We start from the raw sequence: 23,136 nt of genomic DNA on the forward strand, positions 1-23,136 counted from the left end.
GTGCATTTTTGTAAGTAACCTACACTTCATACAATCTGCTCCTTTCAGATCACATTCAGGTCAAGGAAAACAAGCTCCAGGCCTGTCCAGGCGTACGACCAGTGAAAGATCAACCAGAGGGAGAGAGAAGGGAGCCTGGCTGCTATGAAAGCCAAGGAAGACAGAATGCATTCAGGCGCTCAAAGTCTTGCAGTATTACGTGTGAGAAGGAATTCACAATGATGTGGTGCTGTCTTCTACTCTAGCCCAGACACATTTAATTCCCCACAATGCTGTTGCTCACTGTGACACTTAGCCTCTCCTTTCTGTTTTCCTCAGCAAACAGAAGCTGTGTTCAGGCTCAGCCCTTCTGGAAATGGACTGAAATTTTGAGATCAAGAGATGAAAAGCCTGTTAGGAAAGCTGGAACCTTTGTTGTTCCTCCTCTGATGTTCTATAGAAAGCTATGAAAAAGATCTACTTTTTCCAATCAATGGAAAAAGCAGTGAAGTAGGTGTAAAGGCATAGGGAAAGGAAACCTGAAGGTTTTTGTCTTACTGGGACAGATGATTACTATCTTTTCCAGTTACTAAGCTCCACACAGTGGCTCTAAGTTCACCCATGGGTGAAACTTCAGAGATCTTCCCAGGCAATGAAACCCTGCTAAGAGATAGGGGTGAAATATTGCTCACAAATTAAGTGTGATCACAAGAGAATGTCCTGTACAAATTCAGAAAATTCATCACCACTTCCAAGCTTCTTTACATTCAACAGTCAACAACACATCTACTTCACACAGACAGCAAAGGACTTAATTTGGAAAGTAATGAACTTAGTAGAAAACTTGAAAGGATTTTCTAGAATTAAGTCTTAATTGTGCAAATCACCTCTTGAGAACCTATTTTGGGAGACTCCAACATTATGATTTCTGAAGTTCCCACAGAATTGTTTTTTTCTTAAATGTACATTAGTTTGCACTTATGAGACTTGCCCAGCCACTAGAGGTTCAGGGGACCCATCTTAAATAGCACCAAACAGACAGCAGACATGTTCTGTTCAGAAGTGTTCACTGTTTTATTCTACTGTAGGTGTTGCCATGAACCTTTATATGTAATCTGGAGCCCTAACAAGCAAGAATTAAAAGCATTACCAGTAGAGACATAAAATACCAACTCTCTTTCCCAGCTGTGCTCATATGATCAAAATATTCTGTTCTAATAAACTAGTCAGTGGTGTGTAAATCTTTTTACAAGGCACTGAAGGTGAAAAATATGTACTTTCGTTGGGCTCAAACAGCTAAACAACAGCTATGATATAGCGGCATTATAATCTCCCCAAAGTATTATGGGATAACATGAAATAATTCTTCTGCAAGAGAAGGATAAATAACACTTTCATTAAAATATCTTCTCCTCTATTGGGAAGGTCAAACCAGTTAACAGAGTTAATGATCTGGACTCAAGAAAAGGAGGCAGTTTAAGAACACCCCAAAGAATAGGTGTCCCACTCATAGTCTTCTATTTCTTTTTTGCATAAACTTCTTTTTTTGATTTTTAAGGCAAGAGTCTTGCAGCTTGGATCCTCCTGTGTCTCAATGAAGCATTATCTTACACAAAGTCAAAGTCAGCAGTGGAAGGCAGAGGGAATGGGGAATCTGGTGAGCGCTGCTGGCGTCTGCGCGAGCGCGGCTGGGCCACCCGTGGCCCCGGGGCTGGGGCTCGACCGTGATGTAGCCATTGATGATGCGGATCCGCGGAGGAGGATCAGTAGCACTGCAAGGCAAGAGAAGAACATCAGTCCTGACCCAGCCCACAGCTGCCCAACAGCCACCGAGCAGGAGGTGTTCAGCCTCTGTGACCCCCTGTCAGTTTTCTGGGTCCACCCGAATGGTCTCTTGTACAAGTTACACACTGACCAAAAGTCTGTGCCTCCTAAATGGCAGAGTGCTGTTTTGTCCCTTCCTCACACATGTGGACAGCTCCCACACCAGCCCACAAGGATGAGGTGCTACCCAGCCAAACTGTGAGGTAGACATGAGGGGGAACAGTGAAGAGACTGAGGAGGGTGATGACAGCACCAAAATACTGGCCCTGTCTCAAGTCTACCCAGCCTGCTCATCGGTCCCATACAGCCAGTCAGGTGGGTAAGTTGACCATATTCCTAACCTCTGTCAGCTAAGCAGAAAATAGATAAGAACCAAATAAGTGTTGTTGCAGAGGAGTGTCACTGCTGGGGCACTTGTTGAGCACAGCTGGAGTGAGGCACCTGTTTTCTGAGTACATCTTCCTCAGCCATGCTCCATGCACCACACTTCATAGGCGACCACCTTGTTCCTGTACTGTATGATCACTTCCACAGAGAGAGATCATACAGTACAGGAATTACAAAAAGATTTACATTACATACTTCAAGCAGAGAAGAATGGCTTCCAGAAACACATCCTAGATCACCACATTTCAGAGTATCTCCCAGTGGTAGAGAGTACTCTGACATCGTGATGAACAAGAACTGAATTAGAGCATACATAAGCTGAACTCCCATAGTGGTAATACATGATGGAGGAGAGAAATATGTATGCTCCAGGCTGCTAAGGCCAACTGAATCTGATCTGGGGGAGATCACACACCACAGCAGGCCAGGAGTCAGAAGGGTCAGACACTACACAGGTTGTAGTTCTCTTTGGCAATGGACTGAAAGCAATGCTTGACACCACAGCTGTGCGACTCACATACCCCCCAGGACTGCAGGGTGCTGTGTAGAACCTGAAGATAAATCTGGACAAAACTAAAAGCAAGTCCACATGGCAAATACAAACCCAAGTAATTTCTTCTGCAGCCAATCCCCAGGTGCTGTGCACCATTCTTATTTCAGTCCACTAAGCAAAAATGCTTTGGGAAATTAAAGGCAATTACTATCCTTTTTAAAAACACTCTACTCTTCCTTACTCAAAGATCTGAACAATGGCCAGAGAGAAGCCAGCTGGCAGCACATCAAGGAAATACAGCCAGCAGCTGATGCATACAGGGGCACGAACCAAGGCCATTCTGACAAGCGCACTGCAACACTACTAAATCACTTGAGCTGCACCTTTCACATTTTCAGGCTCACAGGAGGAATCATAGAATTATGTAGGTTGGAAATAACCTTTAAGGTCATCAAGCCCATCTGTAAACCTGAAAGCTGTGAATGGCCCATTTGTAAATAAACCCAGCAACTTTACTGGTGTCTGCACACCCTGAGCAATGTTTGGAGCGAGGGCTGAGACTCCCAGGCAGACAGGCCCTGGAGCCCAGGGGTGCTGGATTTCCCTGGGAAGGGATGCTCAGCCCAGCCCGGCAGCGGCACGGGCGCTGTGGCAAAGCCCAGCAGACAGCCAGGGCTTTACAGGGGCCCAGTGCACGGGTGGGGCTCCTGCCTGAGGGACAGCTGCCTTCCCTCCCTCGGCACATGGGCACAGCAATCTCCCAGGCATCCTTTGTCTTTCTCAGCATTGCCATGCAACATCTCCATCTCCAGATGTTTAAGCTCCTCTCTGCTGCTAAGGAGTCACCCCTACAAGGCGTTTGTCATCTAGCGCCAGGGTAAGCTTCTAGCACAGAGGACATCTTAAATAGTAGAGGAAGAAAGGAAACATAAAAAGAAGAAAAGAAAAGCAGCTTTTCCTGCTCCCATACTTATGCAAAAGTTTCCTAGACTGCCATCATTTGTTTTGCTTTTGCCTCACTACTGCCTGGCAGTACTTCAAATCTATGCAGCCCTAACATGCCTTCAATTTGGTCACAGTAGCACATCTTCTCATTTTCCCTCTTCTTCTAAAGGCTTGATACTGCAAGGGCACAGGTGTCTTAGAGTCACTGCCCTCTGACTCCCTGAGCTTTGTGGGAGCAACTGCATGTGAAACACTGAACATGGCACTGTGGAGGCACAGTGGGAGATTAAGACAGACATTTGTTAGCATTTTGACTAAACAGACTATCAACATAAACTCCAAAAATCCATTCACAATCAGCTAGTATAAACTACATTAACAGAAAGTAAATAGTCCACTAAGAGACAAAATCAAGTGTGATCAGTATAGGATTTGTTATATTGGTGAATCTTGGACTGTGTGTAGGTCTGTCAGAGGACATGTTACATGAGCATTTGTCTCCCAAATAGCTAATATTAAGGCTGAAGGAAGGAGCAAAGAAGGGAATGTGGTCTAAAAGATCTGACAATGGCTGAATGCCTCAAAGAGAACAGCTGCTGCAGCCACTTGTGGCCAGCCTGAGCCATGTATCACTCATAGCAGTGGTACAATTAGGATACAGAGACATGAAAGGAAAAGCATGGAAAGGAGAACTCTGCTATACTGAATAATGTGGGGAGCAGGAAGAAGTATTCTTCAGAGGGGAAAAATCCCCAATAATGTACAGGCTTCATTTCAAGAACTGTCAGACTTTTTCCATTACCCCCACCTGTCTGGTTGTTTATGGTATCACAAAAATTTAATGCCTTCAAGCTGAGTATGGCAGAGATACAAACACATAAAGTACAAAAGAAAGCATATTCGGGCATGTGTGTTATCTAACAGGAGGGAAACATTAAGGTATACATTCAGCCATAGGCCTTATTATAGGTAATGAGAGAAATTGGCCTTTTTTGTTTTTCTGTGGATTGCCGTAGTTCTGGTAAGTAAGCTTTTCTGGATGAAAAGTAAGGGATATGTGTGCACATCTGCCCCACAACACACTCATTTTTTATATAAATTCTGCCATGCATTAGGCTGTCATGCTTTTTCAGACTGAAATAATACAGAAACTGAAAATACTGCATGAATATTGCCCAAGTACAAGGAGAACATATGTCAGGAATGATAGTTTCCTCATATGCAGCAGCTTTTGTTTAATGGTCCAAGGCTTTGATCTGTACCATCTACCACCGGACCCAGCCTTCCATGAAAGAGAGGACTGCCATTTGCTCACAATGCCTCAAGCCCAAATGGAGAATGATCTAGACAAGACTTCCACTTGTTTTATGCCTAGTTTTCCACAAATCTAGCTATGCAAAGAAAAGAAAAGAAAGCTTTTGTTTTTGCCACTAAACGCACAAGAAACATCATGCAAATGCTTCAGAAAGAATCACAGCAGTGGAGAAGGTCAGATCCTGTCCACAGGACATATCTACCCCTGCAGAAGTTTGAGGGTCTGTATGAAACCATCTAAGGTAAAGTCCAGTTTGACAAGCCATCCTCCCCCTCCCCAACCATTAGATACCTTTCTTCAAGGCGAACCCAGAGGTCGTTAAATTGTCGCAGTTTTTGCTTCTTCTGCTGCTTTTTCTTCTTCTTTTTGTACTTCCTGTCTACTTTCATGAGCACATCAATTCTGTCAGGGAAGAGCAGGTGAGGCAGGAACTCTCCCTCCTCCTCTTCCTCCTCCTTCTGGGGGTGTAGTGGGAGCTCATGGGACATGACATAGGGACTGTGTGATGATGAAAAGGCTAACAAGGTTTTGGGAGATTTTTGGCTGGAAGAAAGAGAGAACACATATAGCATTTAAAAGGGCTTTGAGGCAAAATCCTGTATCAAGGCACATACATACAAAATAGATGTTTCTGCCTGGATGCTCATGTCTCTGCTGTGTATTCCTGCTCTCTCTTCCTTAAGCCAATATTGATTTTATCATCAAAATAGTACTCTTTAGCAAAAAAAAAAAACCTTTGGAAAAGAGGCAGTCTGTGTCAGAGGAAAGAATGCAGTCTGGATAAGGGCGGAATAACTCTTGGTAATAAGCTTGCACATCTAGAGACAAATCCCTTTTAAGTCAGAGTCAAACCACACTCCTCTAATCTGGTTTGCTGCAGAACACAGACCAGATTATTTCTTTCAACATTCCTGCCCAGAACAAACTAACTTGGGGGACAAAGGGAAGGGCAAACAACACAACTAAAGCACACCAGCTGATGAAACCAGGTCTGGATCAGCACCTCTCACTGGTGGAGAAGGTAAGAAACAAGCTAGCTCACAGACCATGACCATGGCGACAGAAACACATCTTGAAAATTACCGCCTTTGAAGGGAAAGGCTTAGCATACCATTAACAGTAACATGGCTGCATGCTGGACCCAGAGAAGGCTGAGGTTCTCAATGACCACTATGTGACAGTGCTCAATGGCAAGTGTTCCAGCCAAGCTGCGCAAGTCTGGAAAGGCAAATGAAGGCCCTAAGCACAATGTAGGAGAGAATCAGGTTTGAGACCATCTAAAGAGCCTGAATGTGCACAAGTGAGTGGGGCCTGATGAGATTCATCTGTGGGTTCTAAGGAAGCTGGCAGATAAGTTGCTAAGCTACTACTAAATACTTTCTGAAAACTTGTGGCACTCAGGTAAAATTCCCAACACCTAGGAAAAGGGAAAAATAACCCTCATTTTTGAAAAGGAGAAACTAAAAGTCTCACCTCTTGTGTGAGGCCAGATCATGGAGCAGATTCTCCTGAAGACTAAAACAAACATGGAAAACAAAGAGGTGATTGGAAGCAGCCAACATGGCTTTACCAAGGGCAAACAATGCCTGTTAAGTTTGATTATCTTCTCTGATGGGGCAGCAGCACTGATGGACATGGCAGAGCAACTGCCATTGTCTGCCTGGACATAGGCAAAGTGTTTGACTGTCTGATATGATATCCTTGTCTTCAAACTAGATAGACACAGATTTGATGGATGGATTGCTTGGTGGATAAAGAACTGGCCAGAAGGCCGCACACAAACAATTGTGGTCAACAGGTCCTTGTCCACATGGAAACCAGTGATGAGGGGTCTCCCTCCGGGGTCAGTCCTGGCACCACTGCTGTTCAAGATCAGCGCATGGACAGTGGGATCAAGGGCACCCTCAGCAAGTCTGGCATCAGCACCAAGATCTATGGAGCAGCTAACACACTTGGCAGGCAGCAATGCCATCCAGAGAGGCCTGGACAGGCTGGAGAGGTGTGTCTGTGCAAACCCCATGAAGTCCAACAAGGCAAAGTGCAGGGTCCTGTCCCTGGGTTGTGGCAATCCCAGACACAGCCACATGTTGAGTGGAGATTGAAAGCAGCGCTGAGGAGAACTTGGGGGTGATGACTGAAGAAAACTTTAACATGACCCAGCCATGAGCACTCACAGCCCAGGAAGGCAATGGGACCCTGGGCTGCATCCAGAGCAGCGTGGGCAGCAGGGGAGGGAGGGGATTCTGCCCCTCTGCTCTGGTGAGACCCCACTCAGAACCCTGCATCCAGCTCTGGGGTCCTCAGCATAAGAAGGTCATGGAACTGCTGGATCAAGTCCAGAGGAGGCCACAACATTGATAAGAGGACTGGAGCACCTCCCTGTGAAGACAGACTGAAGAAGTTGGGCCTGTTCATCCTGGAGAAGAGAAGGCTGTATGGAGACCTCGCAATTTCCCAGTATCTTGAAGGGTCCTACTGGGAAGCAGGAAAGGGACTCTGTCAGGAATTGTAGTGACAGGAGTAACAGACACTTCTGTCTGTTACTGAAGAAGGGATGCATTTAGGACAGGTATTGGGAAGAAATTCTTTACTATGAGGGTGGTGAAATACTGGAAGAGGTTGCCCAGGGAGCTTGTGGTGTCCCAACCCTGGCATTTTCCAAAGCCAGATTGCATAAGATCTTGCAAGCTGGTCTAGTGGGAAGTGTCCCTGCCCATGGCAGGGGGATTAGGACTAGATGATCTTTGAAGTCCTTTCCAATCCCTTAACATTCTATGATTCTATGATTAAGGAATCCTTTGGGCCATCTAGTCTGCATCAACTGAAAGCAGATTAATTTTGGCATCACCAAGTTCACTCTCTTCTCATTTTCTTTTTGACGAAGGCAGATAGTACAAAGCAGTGGATTCACAGCCTTTACAAAAGATCACATCAGAGAACATGTCTGACACATAAGAGACCAGAGCTCAGCACACAGTTGTGATACTGGCTTCTAGGGCTGAATGCAAAAGGGTGTAATGTTGTTCTGCCACTCAGATAAAGCACACCAAGGAGCATGAAATGGTGGTCTTAGTGGGTTTTATGGACAAGTATGGAGGTCTACATAAAGAAATTGCATCTCTCTCATAAACAGAGCTGAGCTTTGCACACATTTATAGGACGTAATGATGGAGTGGGAGTCAGACCTTAACCTCCCAGCTGCCCAGATCCTGCATTAGGCTGGTAGCATTATTGGGAATTTCAAAGGAGCTCCAGTGAGATATGTACTGAGACTTTGGGCATGTACAAACTGTCCTATACAAGACAAATCTTGGAAACCCCAAGCAGAGCTCCCAGAAAAAGCTCTCAGGGCTATGACTACTCAGCTTCCTGCAAAGATGATAAATTGAAAAAAAAAAAAAAATCAGCTTCACTATGATTACTGAAGCTGTTTCTCTATTTTTAGAGCAAGCAACATCTCATCTATATTCTAAGGCAGGCAGTCTGCAGTATCCTATTCATTCATGGCTTTGCTGGGCCATATTTCTCATTGTTTGGAACAAATTTCCCTCGTTACTTGTTTATGAGCATCTTGGACAAAACCACAAACTCAAACCACTCTGTGGGTACACAGAACCTAACAGGAATATCTGACTGATCTTCATGGCTACTTCATAAAGAGAAGAAATGCAATAGTCTTTTGTAACAAAAGTGCAGACTGGCTTGGGCTGAAATTCAGGAAAGTAACAGGAAACCACAGACCACCGAGCAGAAAGCTGCCTTTAATCAATGAAACTTCCCTAGAACTGTGTTCCTTTTTCAGCTTCCAATGACATGAAAAGGAGGTGGTCTGGAAGGAGGCATATTTCAGCATGGGTACACTTTTAAAGCTAGCCCATTACTGTATGCACACTTATTTGACAGCAAATACAGGGTAGCTCCTGGAGAAGGGGAAATAAAGTTGTGGACTAGAACATTGAGAGAGTACATGGAAAACAAAGATAATTTGTCCTATTTGCTGCAAGGAAAATCAGAGTGATCACGTTTTTTGAGAGAGTCTGCCGCAGAATGGACCCTAGCTATCAATCTCATTCAAAATCATTGCAGTGTCACACATTGTCACTGCCTCTGGACTGTCATCACCCTTCAGCTCTCCTCCTTAGCTGCTTCACATCATCCACTCTTTAAACAGATTAAATCAGGTTGCTAGAGAGAGCTAATGAGAGTTCATCCACCTTGCAGAGTGATGAACTCTCATTAGCTCTCTCCAGCAAACTGATTTAATCTGTTTCAAGATCTTCTGCCCACGAGTCCCTTTCCCACCATTTCTCTTCACTGTTTTGTTCCTTAACTAAGTCATAGAGCGGGTAGGACCCCACCCCTGTGGATTAGAATGCCATGCTGCATGCAGCCTTCCCTTTTGAGCCCATGGCCACACCATGCTGTAGCTCAGCACTGCTACAAGTAGAAGATGACCTGCATACTGCATGGCCAGACATTTATTCTGATAGATGCAACCTCAGACACGTCCATATTCCAAACCTCCTTTCCAACACTTCCTGCAGGCAATTCTTCTAGAGACCACTGGAAAAGGAACAGATTCAAAAGCCCATCCTTCTTCCCCCCAGGCCAATTTCCCATCACAGCAGCTAAGGGAGAGTCAGCAAGCACCTTAATTATGGCTGTGACTGTGCTGAATATTTTACAATATATTATTATATTCTAAAATCAGGAACAAGAGTTAAAGACCAAAGTGAGTCAGAAGGAGCTTGACTAAACTTGTGGTACTATTTAGAAACTGTTCTTTGCAATACTGCCTGCTTGGGGCACCTCTTTTGCCTCCCCTGCCTGGGAGAGACCAGGGAGAAGGAACCTTTCTGTCTCCATCTAGGGACATCCACCCCATTTGCTCTGCAGATGGAAAGTACACCTCAGGCAGTCCTCCCTACTACAGGAAAATGAGCATGACTATCCTGCATCCTTATTGGTTCCTACACACAGATATCTACAACATATCTCACAAGGAACTTTTTGTTTAGCCAGAGCACAGGAAGCAGCAGACTGTGCTGCTACAGCGAAACATCATGTTGCAGGGAAAGCAGATGACTGCAGCCTTCCCCCTCCTTGTATTTGAGGATATCTCAACTAATATACCTACTGAGTCTGACACCAGGGCAGTCATTTAAACTCTCTGTCTCAGTTCAACCACTTGCCTTTTTACCCTGTCTCAGTGATGAAGAGTGAAATAGTCCACAGGTACTGACTGGACTGCGCGCAGCACTACACAGGACAACAGGTGGATACAGCTTTACATTTACGTGAGCAGCGCTGGGTTTACTGTCTAGGCTGCTCTGCTATTTGCCCCTAGAACAAGCCCGGGATAGCAATTAAGTGAAATCTTCCTTCCAAGCCCTAGAACTCCGACAAACTCTTGCCACAGGTCCTTTCCCTCATCTTAAATGCTCTTTTCCTTTGAACCCACATTTTTCTTAAAATGCATTTAATAGTTTTAAATCTGTTTCCAAGTCATCCAGAAATGCTAACAGTGAAGTGCCATCTTGTTACTCAGGTTTAGTATCAAGCCTCCAGGGAAGATGATCTGTCCAATAGTCCTAATAAGAGGTTTAAGATGCAACTGATGCCAAACTGAGGGCTTTCAAAGGCACAAGAGGCTGAAAAATGAACTCCCACTATGTGGTTATGGAACTGGGTGCCCAGCTATTCCAAGTAACCTTGATACCTGCCCTCCTGATAAGTGAAAACCTACCCCTCCTTTATTCAGTTGTCTGCCCTTACATCTTTACAGAGCAGTATCAGATCTTGTTTATCCTCAGGTACCTGTTAAGCTATCTTTCTTTAAGCTTTAAGAAGCTGCTGTAGCTTTTTTAGGAATACGTAATCTAAGAATGACAAAAGCAACATGAAAATATCAGTGCAGGCTGTTTTGGGTTTTTCTTTGTTTGTTTGTTAGCTTTTAATCATCCTTACAAACACTGATTTTCTAGCACAACTCCAGTGTCACAGAATCATTAAGTCTTGTGCTTAAGGACAGGTGCTTCTCCTTGTCAGACCACATGCACAATGGCAGAAACAGGGTTAGGGACTGGCATTCATATAATCATGGGCTAAGTCTTGAATCAGTTTTTTTCAGTGCATGTAGAGTTAATGATGTATGTCCATATTAAGAATCATTGCAGAAACATGACCTGCCAGAATTTCAATATCATGTTTTCAGACAACAGCAAAGGCAGTATAAAGAGGAAAATGAAGCAATCAGAGCATGAGAAAAACAACTGTTACTAACTTGCACCACACCTGTAGAGTCCTTGGCACAGACCAAGACCCAACACTGTGCCCTCTGCACAAATCCTATCAAAAGGCAGTAGTCCTGCCTGAGAGTCCCACATCAGAAATGGGGGGAAGGAGGGACAGAGATGCAAACAGGGACACTATGGCCAGCACAGAGGACAAAAGGAAAACAGTACTGTAATTGGGACCAATTTCCAGTTTTCTCCTTTGTGGTTTTTAGCAGTGAAGAGCGAGTATGTCTGACAGCTACATGTTTGGTAAGAGTGTGGAGAAGGGCAAAGCAAAGATTGCAGACCCTAAGCTGGTGGCAAGAATTCCAGGAAGAGGTGAGTCAAAGCACAAGTAATTCTCAGTAGAGAGTGGAGGAGGAGATTATCTGGCATTCTCTAGTTACTGAAACCATGGAGGTGGATAAAAGCATCCAGTGCAAGATAAAAAGAAGCAGGAAGGGTATATCCCAAAGGACAGCTGCAGGATGAACCAGAACAACAAGTACCTTAGCTTAAAAATGCCGAAGAAAAGAGGGGACATGAGAGCAATCAGTCATAGAGACAGCCTGCCAAGACTCTGGGCAATCAGATTCCAGACTGGGAGAGAGTAAACAGAAATAATAAAAAATAGCAGTATAAAAGAAGGGCATTATTAAAAGGCAGGGGAGTCAAACATATAAAAGAGAGGAAAGAGAAACCTGGGAGTCTGTATGATACAAGACAGCATCAAGATCTGATGAACCAAGCATGCATATTCTGTGGCTGTTCATTTAAGATTTAAAAACTTACAAGGGTAGAAATTTTATTAACAAGAACAATAAAAAACAAACAAAAAAAAAATACAACCCCCCCCAAAAAAAAACCCACAAAAAAACCTCAAACCCACAAAAAACCCACAAAAAAACCAACAACAACAAACCAACAAACCAAAGAGCACCAACCCCAACAACAAAACCCCAAAACCAAACAAAACAAACAAACAAAACAGCCTCACCAAAACAAAACCAAATAAAATCCCCTTTCCAAACTAGCTCATGGAAGAGAAAAGCAAACTGCTTGGAAGGAGAGAAAAAGCCTAGCCCCCTCTTAGTTATAATTCCAGCTACCATTCCTACTTCATAATTGTTTACAAACTCCCACCAATGGCTGCTCAGCTAGGTAAAAGCATGCATTACTTGTTGATGGCTTGTCCAGCTGGAGTGTGTTCTACTTCATACCCTTCTCTCCTCAAAACATCAATCACTGTGTTGTTGCCCATGAAATGACCTGTAGTTAAAAGAAAAATGACATCAGAACTCACCAACCACATGGAATGAGGGAGAAAACAACAAAGTCCTTCCTCATCACAGGAGGTGTGCCACACTCAAGGCAGGCAGGGCTTTATCACTCCCCATCAACATGCACCAGAAACAGAGGATCTCTAATTAGTGATTGCTGAACTTTCCCAAGGTCACTCCAATTTCTACATTCTGCCTTTCCAAATTGCAGATGTGATTGCAATTACTCTGGTCCCACAGGTTGTTGCATAATGGGCTGCCCAGGGAGGTGGTGGAGTCACCATCCCTGGAAGTGTTTAAGGAAAGAGTGAATGCGTCACTTAGAGCCATGGTCTAGTTGGCATGGTGGTGGTTGGTCAAAGGTTGGATTTTATCATCTCAGACGTCTTTTTCAACCTAACTGACTCTGTGATTATCAGGCCATTGTGGATTACTTGAGGGAATAAGAGATGAGGTTTGGACACCCCTGTTCAAGAGCAGCAGTGAGTCTACTACTGATGGTGATGCAAAGAAGGTCAGAATCCTGCCAACACTCTCCACTCTGAAAGCCAATGACTTAGACCATCAAACGGACCAACTTCTTCATTATATGCCACTGGGGCCAGAAACTTGACCTCAGCCATACTGATGAAAGGACTCAGTTTTAGAAGGACTTAGATAGTTCTGCCCTCATTCTGTGATTTACATCTCTACTCCATTTTCAGACAGCTGTCATGGCTGGTAAGATTGTATTTTGGCATCATAGTGAATAAATGACTACTCAAAGACTGCAGGAGCTTTCCTGACTGTATGCTCTGCTCACAGAATAGCTTCCACCATCACTCTAATCTGTCATCAGGCCAGGCTGCTGAGAAGCAGAAGAAAGAGAGAACAAAGACAGAACAAAGACAGAACAAAGGCCTTGCACATGCCCTCATAGATCCAGATTTCATAAAACATTTCTTCATTTAACAGCCTACATAAATTAAAATTGGCCTTTAGCAAATTACTAATTGGAGTGATTCCTTGCTTCTGTAGATGTACACAGTGCTAAAACTGATGGGTAACTCTAGAAGAACTGTTTTCTGATAATACTGTTCTTTAATTCTGATAATACTGAATTTATGAACCATCTGTTCATAAATTCATGGCAATAGAACCAACAGAATTATTCTAGTAGCCAGGGAAAGCAAGAAGTTATAAAGAGAATTCTAATAGAGCTGAGACTATCAGGTTACTAAACATAAGGGATTAATGACTTTTCATTCCAAAAGGGGTTGAATGAACTGGAGTACTAAAATACCAGTTTGTCATGCCACAACAGCAAACTGCTTTTAATGTACCAGCTGAAGGCATGAGTTGGATGGTACCATTTGAGCACAAGATGAGCTTTCCCCCAGAGCCTAAAAGCATAAACCAATCTAGCTCAAATGAAACCTTTTAACTGAACACTGCAATGCACACCCATTGGGTACCATATTTTCTCACACAGTAAATGGATTTTGCCCCACCTCCTCAGATTAAATTTTGTCTTCAGAAGGAGCAAAGCTTATGTACTATTATGTTGACCTAACCTAGTACTGATGGTATCTGTTGCTTCAGGATGGCTCAGCTCCAGGTACAGCAAAGCAAGAATTCCACCATGTCAGCAAAAAAGACCAGGTGCAGCAGCGAACAGGAATGACAGCAATGAAATATTGTAATTGAGTAAAATTAGCTACTGTAAAACAAACATTAGGTATATAAGATGCCAGACCTAGCTTCTGTCTCTCACCTTCAACACAGAGGAGAGGTATGTGCAAAGGGAAGGGGAGAGGGATTCACTCCTCCTTCCCTACCTCTACACAGCAGATGAAGGGGTGTTTCCAAAGGGTGATGCATTCCTTTCAAATGACAGGCAGGTTGGTCAACTTGGACTTGTAGAGAAGTGCCCCTCAACTGACAAGGATAGGGGCAGTGTATATTCCAAGTTCAGATGAGGCATTCACCTCATGCAGGCAACAATGCATGAGCCAAATCTCATCTTCAGAAGTGAAAAGCAGGGCCAAGTCTCTGAACTCATATTTTCCTAATCCAAATCTTTCAGAAGAAAAGGGACAAGACATAAAGATAAGCAATCTATGGGGCAATGTATGGTCTTAAAATAATTTTCCTTGAGGCAGTTTAAGAGCTTACAGTTACATGGATTTCATGTGTGAGTGAGCTACTGAATAGCTGCTCATGCCACACCATTAAACATTCTACTCCTCCATCAATCTTCAGTCATCCTTGCTCAGAGCAGTGATTTAGACTGGAATGTAGGAAATCACTGTAGCACATGGATGAATCCCATTTCAATAAGTCGACTTGCTTGAGTGATTTTCTATAGCTGGGCTCTTTATTTTAAATTTAATTTAATGCAGTGATAATAATGTATTTTTTATCACAGTTATCTGTACATACTTCCACGGAGTGCCTTTGCCCACTGTTGCCAAGGCAATGAACTGCGTCTGCATGTGAGAGAAAAATGATGAGCTAATATTGTGCAAAAGAGAACAGACCAGTTGAATAAATGTGTGTGAAAGAGATGCACACAAATACAAACAGGCATGGGATATTAGATTTTTCACAAGACATGATTAATCAGGAGCCACTTAGGATAGGAACATAAAGGGTTGGCTGATGCAGTATTCACTATCCAAAAGGTGGGCCATTCACTTTTCATGAGACAGAGCTTGTTTGTGGCCCAGAGGATCTACAGGTTCAACTGAGTGAGATGCAAGATTTGAAAAGCAGCAGAAGGGTGAGGGTTTGAGGTACAGGACTCTATCAGGAGCCTCTCTAGGGTCAGAACTTTTGACTCATTACTGGGGACCATCACAAAAAGCACTCAGTGGTGTATGAGAGATCAGATTGTCAAAAACAGCAGTAAGAAACACAAGAGTCACTCCCCAAGGTTTAAGATGAAGCAGCTATTGCTGCAAGGGAGACTTAGATGGTAAGTCATGTGACAGGGTGCAGGCCTCTTTCACCTGTTTTCTATTTTAGCCTAACACACTTGAATGCTCCCCAAAAGAAAGGCCCTGGGCTCTGTCCTATCAGAAAGCTTGCTCTTTTCTTTCTGTACGTAGCCCTGCATTATCCTCACACCACTAGGTGAAGAGATGCCTCCAAGAGGTCAATTTACTCTGGCAGGGGGTGGGGAGTCATGAATCTTTATTCTTCGGTGTTCAAGCTCAAAGAGAAACTGAGAAGCTGTTGTGTGGACCAGCTCAGCCATGCGCTCTACTGGAGAGTAAATAAGACCCAGGCCTTTAATCTGCACTTAAAGGAGGTGGCATGCAGGGACCCCAGCAGGCAATATGCTCAAAGAACAATGCAGTTGGACCAATGTGCACTTGCAGACTTGACCAGGCATTGTGTGCTTCTGACCTTCCTCAACAGCCATACCCAATCCTGCAGAGCACAGGCTCCTCCTGCCCTGAAACCTGTGTCTCCTGCTTGCAGCTTTTACTGTCAGCGCTTGCAGAGCTGCTTCTGTAACCGTGACAGTTTGGGTAAGTTTTATCTAGATGACTGGGTTTCAGCAGAGATTGTTGAACCCAAATTTGAGCCATTGTGAGTCTCAAATATTTCTGTGTCTAGCAAAAGGAGTTAGGAAATACTGCAAGACAAAGTTTCTGTTTCTGTTAATAAATTTTAATTTTTCACCAAAACCAAGCCTGTAAGACTAATGAAAACTATACTACTCTCTGAATTTCAATAAAATTGACTATTCCAAGCAGACAAATAAAGTTCTTTGACCTCTTAGAGTTGTGTAAAAGGAAACCCCCACATATACACAATTCTGTGTTTTCTTTAGTAGAAAGATGGCACTTCCCATCCGCCCCAAAAGCATGTCAAGACCTCACCATTTACAAACATCCCAAGACAATGAATCACTGGACATAGATGTAAAGACACCAAACTCTTTGTTAGGAAACCTGATCTTGACTGCTGACTTCCAAGATGTTGTGGGAGCAACTAAAGCACAGAATTATAGCACTGCAATCACAAAACAGCACAAATTAGTCCAGCCACTGGGGACATCATAAAGCTGGAAGTTTATTTGGACTACAAGCACACGAATAGACTTTTGGGGCCAGAGACTCTATGCATCACTGAAACAAATACTTTCAAGAAAGTTTCAGAGGTATGGATCTTCCAATTATTTAGAAACTTCCTGGAAATGCTTATGGTAATTATCATCTGCATTAATTCTTCATAACTTTGCCTTTAACATAAACACAGACTTCTTAAGTACACACTGGGATGCAGAACTTGGGAGTAATTTCAACCCAGCTAGTACAATTATGGAAGAAAAAAGCTATACAAAGTATTTTTTATGATCCAAAGCAAAGGAAGGAAATCAGGTGATGTGATCAATTAAATTACAAATCAGTTTCCTTCATACATATGCTTTCTGCACACACTTTTCAAGAGGAAGACACTCTTTTCAAGCATGAGTATGATACACCCAGGTGTAGCAAGCTCACACTTATCACTTCTCCCAGAATCAGGAGGAGGAAATTTTGCACAGTTGCATTAGATAATCCAAGCAACATATGGAAAACAGAGCCACCAGATAAGTGGCTGGAATTCCAAATCTGTCATTTAATGTATCAAATGCAAAACATGTAATACTAAATCCAGTAAATTCTTTCTTCTCACAGTATTTCCAAGTCCCGAAAAGCCCAGGTACCAGAACAGAAACCAAAGGACAAAGAGCTTGGTATTCTCACAAATACTGCAGGGAGAAGGAAATGACAAAGATTGAAAGGGATGAGGTGGCACCAGTGATGCTGTAAGTCAACTTAAAGAATCCCTGAATTCACATTAGGTGTAGCAGTATAAGGATGTTGCATTAAAACACTTCTGCAGGCTTGCAGGTCAAATCTCATACAAACAGCCCTCCCATGGCTTCCAGTGTTTTTCAGACTGCACACCTCCAAACAAAATTCTTACTTTGATTACCTACAAGATGAAATATTAATGAAATACTACTCCATAAACTTCGAACCAAGGTTTTATCCTTTTAAGGCCATGATAAGTGTTTGTCCACAAAACCATGATTTTGTGGAAATCTTTTATTACTACAAAGTCTTAGTGGACCATACTTCACTACTCTTGAACGAAACAGGAAAATCTGGTGGATACAATTGTGGAACAGTGGTGTCTCTGGGCTCAAGAAAGTACATTCCCTAGACATGGAAGGGCTTAAATCAAGCGCCTCAAACTTAAATTCACTCAGGAGGAAAAAATATAATCTTCCATTTCTTCAAAAGTGATGTGGTTTGCTAATCAACTCACCTACGTAACTTCTCAAAGTAGTAGATGTTGTGCAAGTGGCCTTGTACAACATGGCAAATACCATGGAAAAGAAGCATGTAGAGTTACAATTTGAATGAACCAAAATGAAGGCATTTTTCTTGAGAAAGATAAGAAGATATTAATCTACCTGTTTCTGTTGAAAATTAGGCCTCTTAAATGTAAGACGTGAGTATTTTTTACCTCAGGGATTCCCATTTTTACCCTTAGGCAAGTCAAACACCCTAACAATCCCCAAAACATAGTGAGAAAAAGCTTTTTCACCAATTATGAGACTGAATTTTTGGCTAAATTAACAGAGAAGAAAAGTTTACATGCCCATATTGCTTGTTTTGTAAAAAAAAAATAGTTAAGAGAAACAGTTTATATGCAGGCAGCCTTAGCTAGTGGGTATCCATTTACTGAGAGTTTTCCTTAGGTTATGAGACAAGAAGACCCTTACAGAGGTGCTATGCTAGCAGCCAGCACTATGTTACCAGTAAGAGAAGGAATTACCAGTGTAATACCTGAGCTACACTAGTCACACGCACCTCTGCCACTGAACCTGCTCCCATTACACACCGCTCCTTCCTTTCCTGCAAAAAAGTTATCAAGGACTTGAAATTCCCCTAGCTCAAAACACACATTACATGATGAAAGTTTTCCCACCTTAGTTGCCCAGTAAAGGCAGCAATGGGCAAACCCAGCACTGATAAGAAGACTGTCAGTATCTGAGCAGAAACAGCACAGTATTTTGGCCAGGCTGATTTTGACAGCTGTTCTAATATATTAGAACAGAGGTTACTGCCTCTAATGGAGAAATGCAAAGCTTTCTTCATTTCGGTGTCAGAGATGTCAGGCGTAGTGCCCTTCATGTGAACCCTGCGGCGCTGGATGTGGGTCCTGCCTCCACACAACATTATCTTTCCCCTTCAGGGGTTGTTGTTCTAATAAACCCTGTCATTAGCATTCTGAAGACTCAAAGAGCCTGCTAAGGAAAACAGTCTCAAAGCTGCTTGTTGTTGTATCTGGCATTCTCAGATTACAGAGGTACAGGCACACCTTCAGGCACTCAGCCTTTCCTCCCATCCAAGGAAGTTAAAATGCTGCTGCATTCCAGAGACAGAAGCATGCAGGCAATCAGCAAGCCCTTTGAGCCCCGGGAGAAGTGAGGTGGCCCCACAGGACTCATTTAATCTGTTTTTAAAATCTATTTTATCATTTCATTGTCTTCCTGCTCCTCCCACCAGCTTTATTTTACCTCTTCCAGGTTCCACAAATATTCACCCTCTTACAGACTTTTCATGAACTTACTCATTAAACATTTCAAATCTTTAACATAAGGCATAGGTAAATCTACATTCCCTGTGGAGCCCATTTCTCCAATTCCAAATATACTGATGGCAGCTTCAAATTTTCCATGGTGGATTCTGAATTTCCACCAAATTTCAAAGTGATATCTCATTTCCCTGAGCAATGTTGTATTCCCATGGGAAGTTTTTGTTTGGTTTTGTTTTATGTGTATAAACACCCATAGAAGTTGGACAGACACATCCTGGACTTTTACATCATTGACTGCTTTTTACACTCACTGTTGACAGATCCTTTCTCCCATCTTTTTTTACCCAGAGACAAAAAATCTTGGTCTTCCTGCATAATTTCACATCTAAAGATTCCAGATGGAACAGAAAATGTCAAGAAGTAAGACTGAACAGCTCTACACAGAAACAGCACCACCTAACACATCACTCAGATTCAGCACACTTGCCCCTGGAATTTTTGTTTTGTTTTGGTTTTTTTGTTGTTGTTGTGGGGGGTTTTTTTGCGTTTTGTTTTGTTGGTTTTTTTTGGTTTTTTTTGTTCTTTTTTTTCGTGTTGTTGTTATTGTTTTTGTTTCTTTGTTTGTTGTTTTGTTGTTTGTTTTTTTTTTCTTTTTATGACATAAGGATTGATGGAAAAGGGTTTAGACATGCCTATGTGGCACCTAAGGCTGACACAAAACTGACCTCTCCCATCACAAGGATTGCCTCAAAACCTGGAGAAGCTGAAGGAAGCCATTTGGTGGACTACAGCAGACTGGGATAACCGTTGGTGGTAACACATTCTGTCTGGAAAAAAAACCAGTCAGTCCCTGGAGATTTGACTCCATACAGTGACTAATGCCAAATAAACACATTTGTTATTTCCTTTAGAAATTAGAAGAAATGGTAGCTGAAGATATCAATATCCTTTTTTTTATTTGTGTTAATGGTGGCTTACCAACATCCAATATACTTTAAAGCCTCAGAATGATGTTTTTTTCAGGAGCAAGGAAAAATAACTCTAAGAGAAAAAGGAATTTTCCAGTGTTCTCAAGATTAAGAGGACCAGCTTCTGTGGTTGTTAAATCAGCCAGCTTCTCTCACTGAAGTCAGTAATTTCTTCCATAGGGATATAAGGAATCTTAGATCCCTCTGTACTTCTTATTCATGAACTGACACTTTGGAGTTTCTCAACCATTCAAAGAGGCAGGAGAGACTAGAGGGAATTTAAAATTGGCTCCTAGAAACCTGGCTTCAGCAGAGGTCTTGTCTGTCAAAATAAAGTCAAGATCTCAAGCCATTAAGTATGCTTCCTCCTACAAAATAAAAACCCCAACACTTTTTTTTTTCTGTCTTATTCTTCAGCTCCTCCAAGAGAAACCATAAGTAAGCTAAATGAATAAAATGGAATAAAATTACCATGCTGAAGAAAAATCCATCTAGATTTGAATCTGGTTAAAAACATCAAGGGGAACATGGAATGCCTCTACTGGCACGTCAGCAGTAAACTGTAGACTAGATAAATAAAATCTAAGCACCGAAGGGGCAGAAGACCTGATGACAAAGAATGTGGAAAAGGCCAAGTACTAAATGTCTCTGTTACTTTATTTAGTGGTCAAACCTACCTTCAGGAATTTCAGGTTCCCATGACTGGGGTGAAAGTCTAGAGCAAAGAAGGTTCACTAGGGGTGGAGAAGGATCAGGTTATGGAATATTCAAATAGACCAGCCCCTATAGGATACAAGTCCCTGTAGGATACATCCAGAGAAACTCTGTTAGCTTGCTCAATGTCACTAGAGGCCACTCTCAATTACCTTCAAAAGGTCATGGCAAGTGGGGAAGATCCCTGAGGACTCAAAGAAAGCAAGGGTAACTCTTGTCTTCAAGAAGCACAGGAAGAAGGATCTGGGGAATTAAAAACTGCTCAGCAACACCTCTGCTCCTGCAGGAGGTGGTGGGGCAGATCAGCCTGCAAATTATTTCCAAATGTGTCAGCAATAAGCACATGGTTGGGAGGGGTCAGTATGGATTTATGATGAGAGAAAACTCAGTTCATAAAGTTCAGCAAATCAAGTTCTGCACCTGGGCAGGAATAGCTTCAGGCACCATGACAGGCTGAGCACCAGCTGGCTGAAGACTAGTTTGGCAGAAAAGGATGTGGTGTCTTGGTGGTCATCAAGCAGGACTTAAGACAGCAAGGTGTCCTTGTGGCAAAGGCAGCCAATGGCCCCCTGGGCTGTGTGAGGGGAAGTGCTGCCAGCAGATGAGGAGGGTGATCCTTTCCTGCTCCTCAGCCCTGGTAACACACAGCTGGGTCCATCCAGTGTCTAGATGGATGCTTCCCAGTACAAAAGAGATGAGGACATACTGGAGAGAGTGCTGCTAAGGGCCACAAAGTTAATGAAACAATTAGAACATAATTGTGTGTAATTCTAGGAGAGACTGAGACTATTCTGTCTGGACAAGAGAAGGCTGGGGGTCCATAACTTATGCATAAATACCTCATAGGAGGTTGCAAAACAGAGCAGAACTTTTTCCAGTAGTAATGTTCCATGAAAGGACAAGAGGCAATGGACAAAAAGTGATATTCAGGAAGTCCGACTTACATGTAAGAAAAAGCATCTTCAGTGCTTAAACACTAGAAGAGATTACTCAGAGAGATTCTGGAATGTTCATCCTTACCCATACTCCAGTCCTAGGAAAACTGTATGCTCTATATGATCCTGCTCAGAGCACAGGGATGAATCAGACAATTTCCAGAGCTCTCTGCCAGTATCAACTATCCCTTAACTCTGGGAAGGTTTAGCCAGCATGCAGCACCCTTGTAAAACTTGGACAAGTGGTAAAACTCTCCACAGTACAGCAGGACAATGCAGTTCTCACGTTGTCAGTGTTCCCTTCCTAGATAAACCAGAAACCTGTAGCATTACCTGGCTGGCATTACATGGAATCACACGTGCCATCACTCACATTCGCTTAGCATCCAGAGCCTGAACATGCCGCTCCAGAATGCAGTGAAATTAGAAATGCATTGGGAAGGAAGACTGCAGGTGAAAGATTATAGCTGGCTTGCTTGAAGAATTTGCTTCACAAGTTCTACCACTGGCAAAAGGGAGTAGGCCTGGCTTGTAACCCTGGTGCTGCCATACATAAAGGCCTGTCCACAATTAAGACAAATTTTTACTGAACATAGTGGAATGCTGCTGGCATTTCCAGCTCTCTCTTCCCATGCTTTCTTCTAATTCCCTCAAAGAGACTTACTTTGGCTTGAAACTTTCCTCGTTTGCACTCTGGCCAGAAGCAAAGTGTTTTGGATCTTTTCAGCAAAATCTGCTGGTTTTTAGTTCTCCGCTTTGGTGCAAATTACTTCCAAACAAAAATAGTTCCAGAAATGAGCTCTGACTGTGAAGTATTTTTGACCAAACATAGGGAGAGTCTGCCTCATTGTTTTTTAAAAAGGCATAAAATGTAATGAATCTAATGATCAAATTGATTATGGCCCAAATTACCACACATAATTCAATAACATAACATCTATAGTCATGCAGCTATATCAAGACCTGAAAAGGGAGAAGACTTCTTTTGCACAATGTGTTACACCTCTCTAAATCCTATCAATCCAGTGAGCATATAAAATAAATCAGTATTTTCTGATTTTCCTCTGTTTAAAATAAAAATATCAAGAGTACTTTAAATAACAAGAAAAGGTATATGTAATACCACAGTCACCCACAAACCATGATCTTGCTTGCATATAATTGATGATAAAAGTTGTTTTTTCAATGGTGTTTTGTTAATTAAAAGACTGAACTTTCCTTACAAAAAGCCTAGCTGCTTTTTTCACAGGGTGAAAAAAATCTGTAAAGAAAACAACTGAAAGTCTTCTCTGCTGACTGGGAGACCCTTAAATATCCTACTACCATTTTAATACAACCTTGTCCTGCAGGTTATAAGCAACTGCTAGGAGATACTTTCTTCATTAGTGGTCAGAAGAGGGCAAGCCACCACGCCATCATGATTTATTTCCATTCCT

The 23,136-nt window shown here is 42.6% G+C and overlaps 1 protein-coding gene across 1 annotated transcript in view; it reads right to left on the minus strand.

Moving 5' to 3' along the window:
- Window positions 1–1,054: 1,054 nt before the first annotated feature.
- The window catches only part of TRABD2A (TraB domain containing 2A), an 81,917-nt gene continuing 59,835 nt past the window's right edge, over window positions 1,055–23,136 (minus strand). The window contains exons 5-7 of the mRNA XM_059492758.1: window positions 12,397–12,487; window positions 5,235–5,486; window positions 1,055–1,751 (exon numbers count right to left, since the gene is read on the minus strand). Coding sequence (XP_059348741.1) covers window positions 1,571–1,751; window positions 5,235–5,486; window positions 12,397–12,487 — 524 coding nt within the window. The 3' untranslated portion in view covers window positions 1,055–1,570. The remainder of the gene's footprint in view (window positions 1,752–5,234; window positions 5,487–12,396; window positions 12,488–23,136) is intronic.

The sequence above is a fragment of the Ammospiza nelsoni genome, chromosome Z (genome assembly GCF_027579445.1).
Source record: "Ammospiza nelsoni isolate bAmmNel1 chromosome Z, bAmmNel1.pri, whole genome shotgun sequence".
Lineage (NCBI taxonomy): Eukaryota > Metazoa > Chordata > Aves > Passeriformes > Passerellidae > Ammospiza > Ammospiza nelsoni.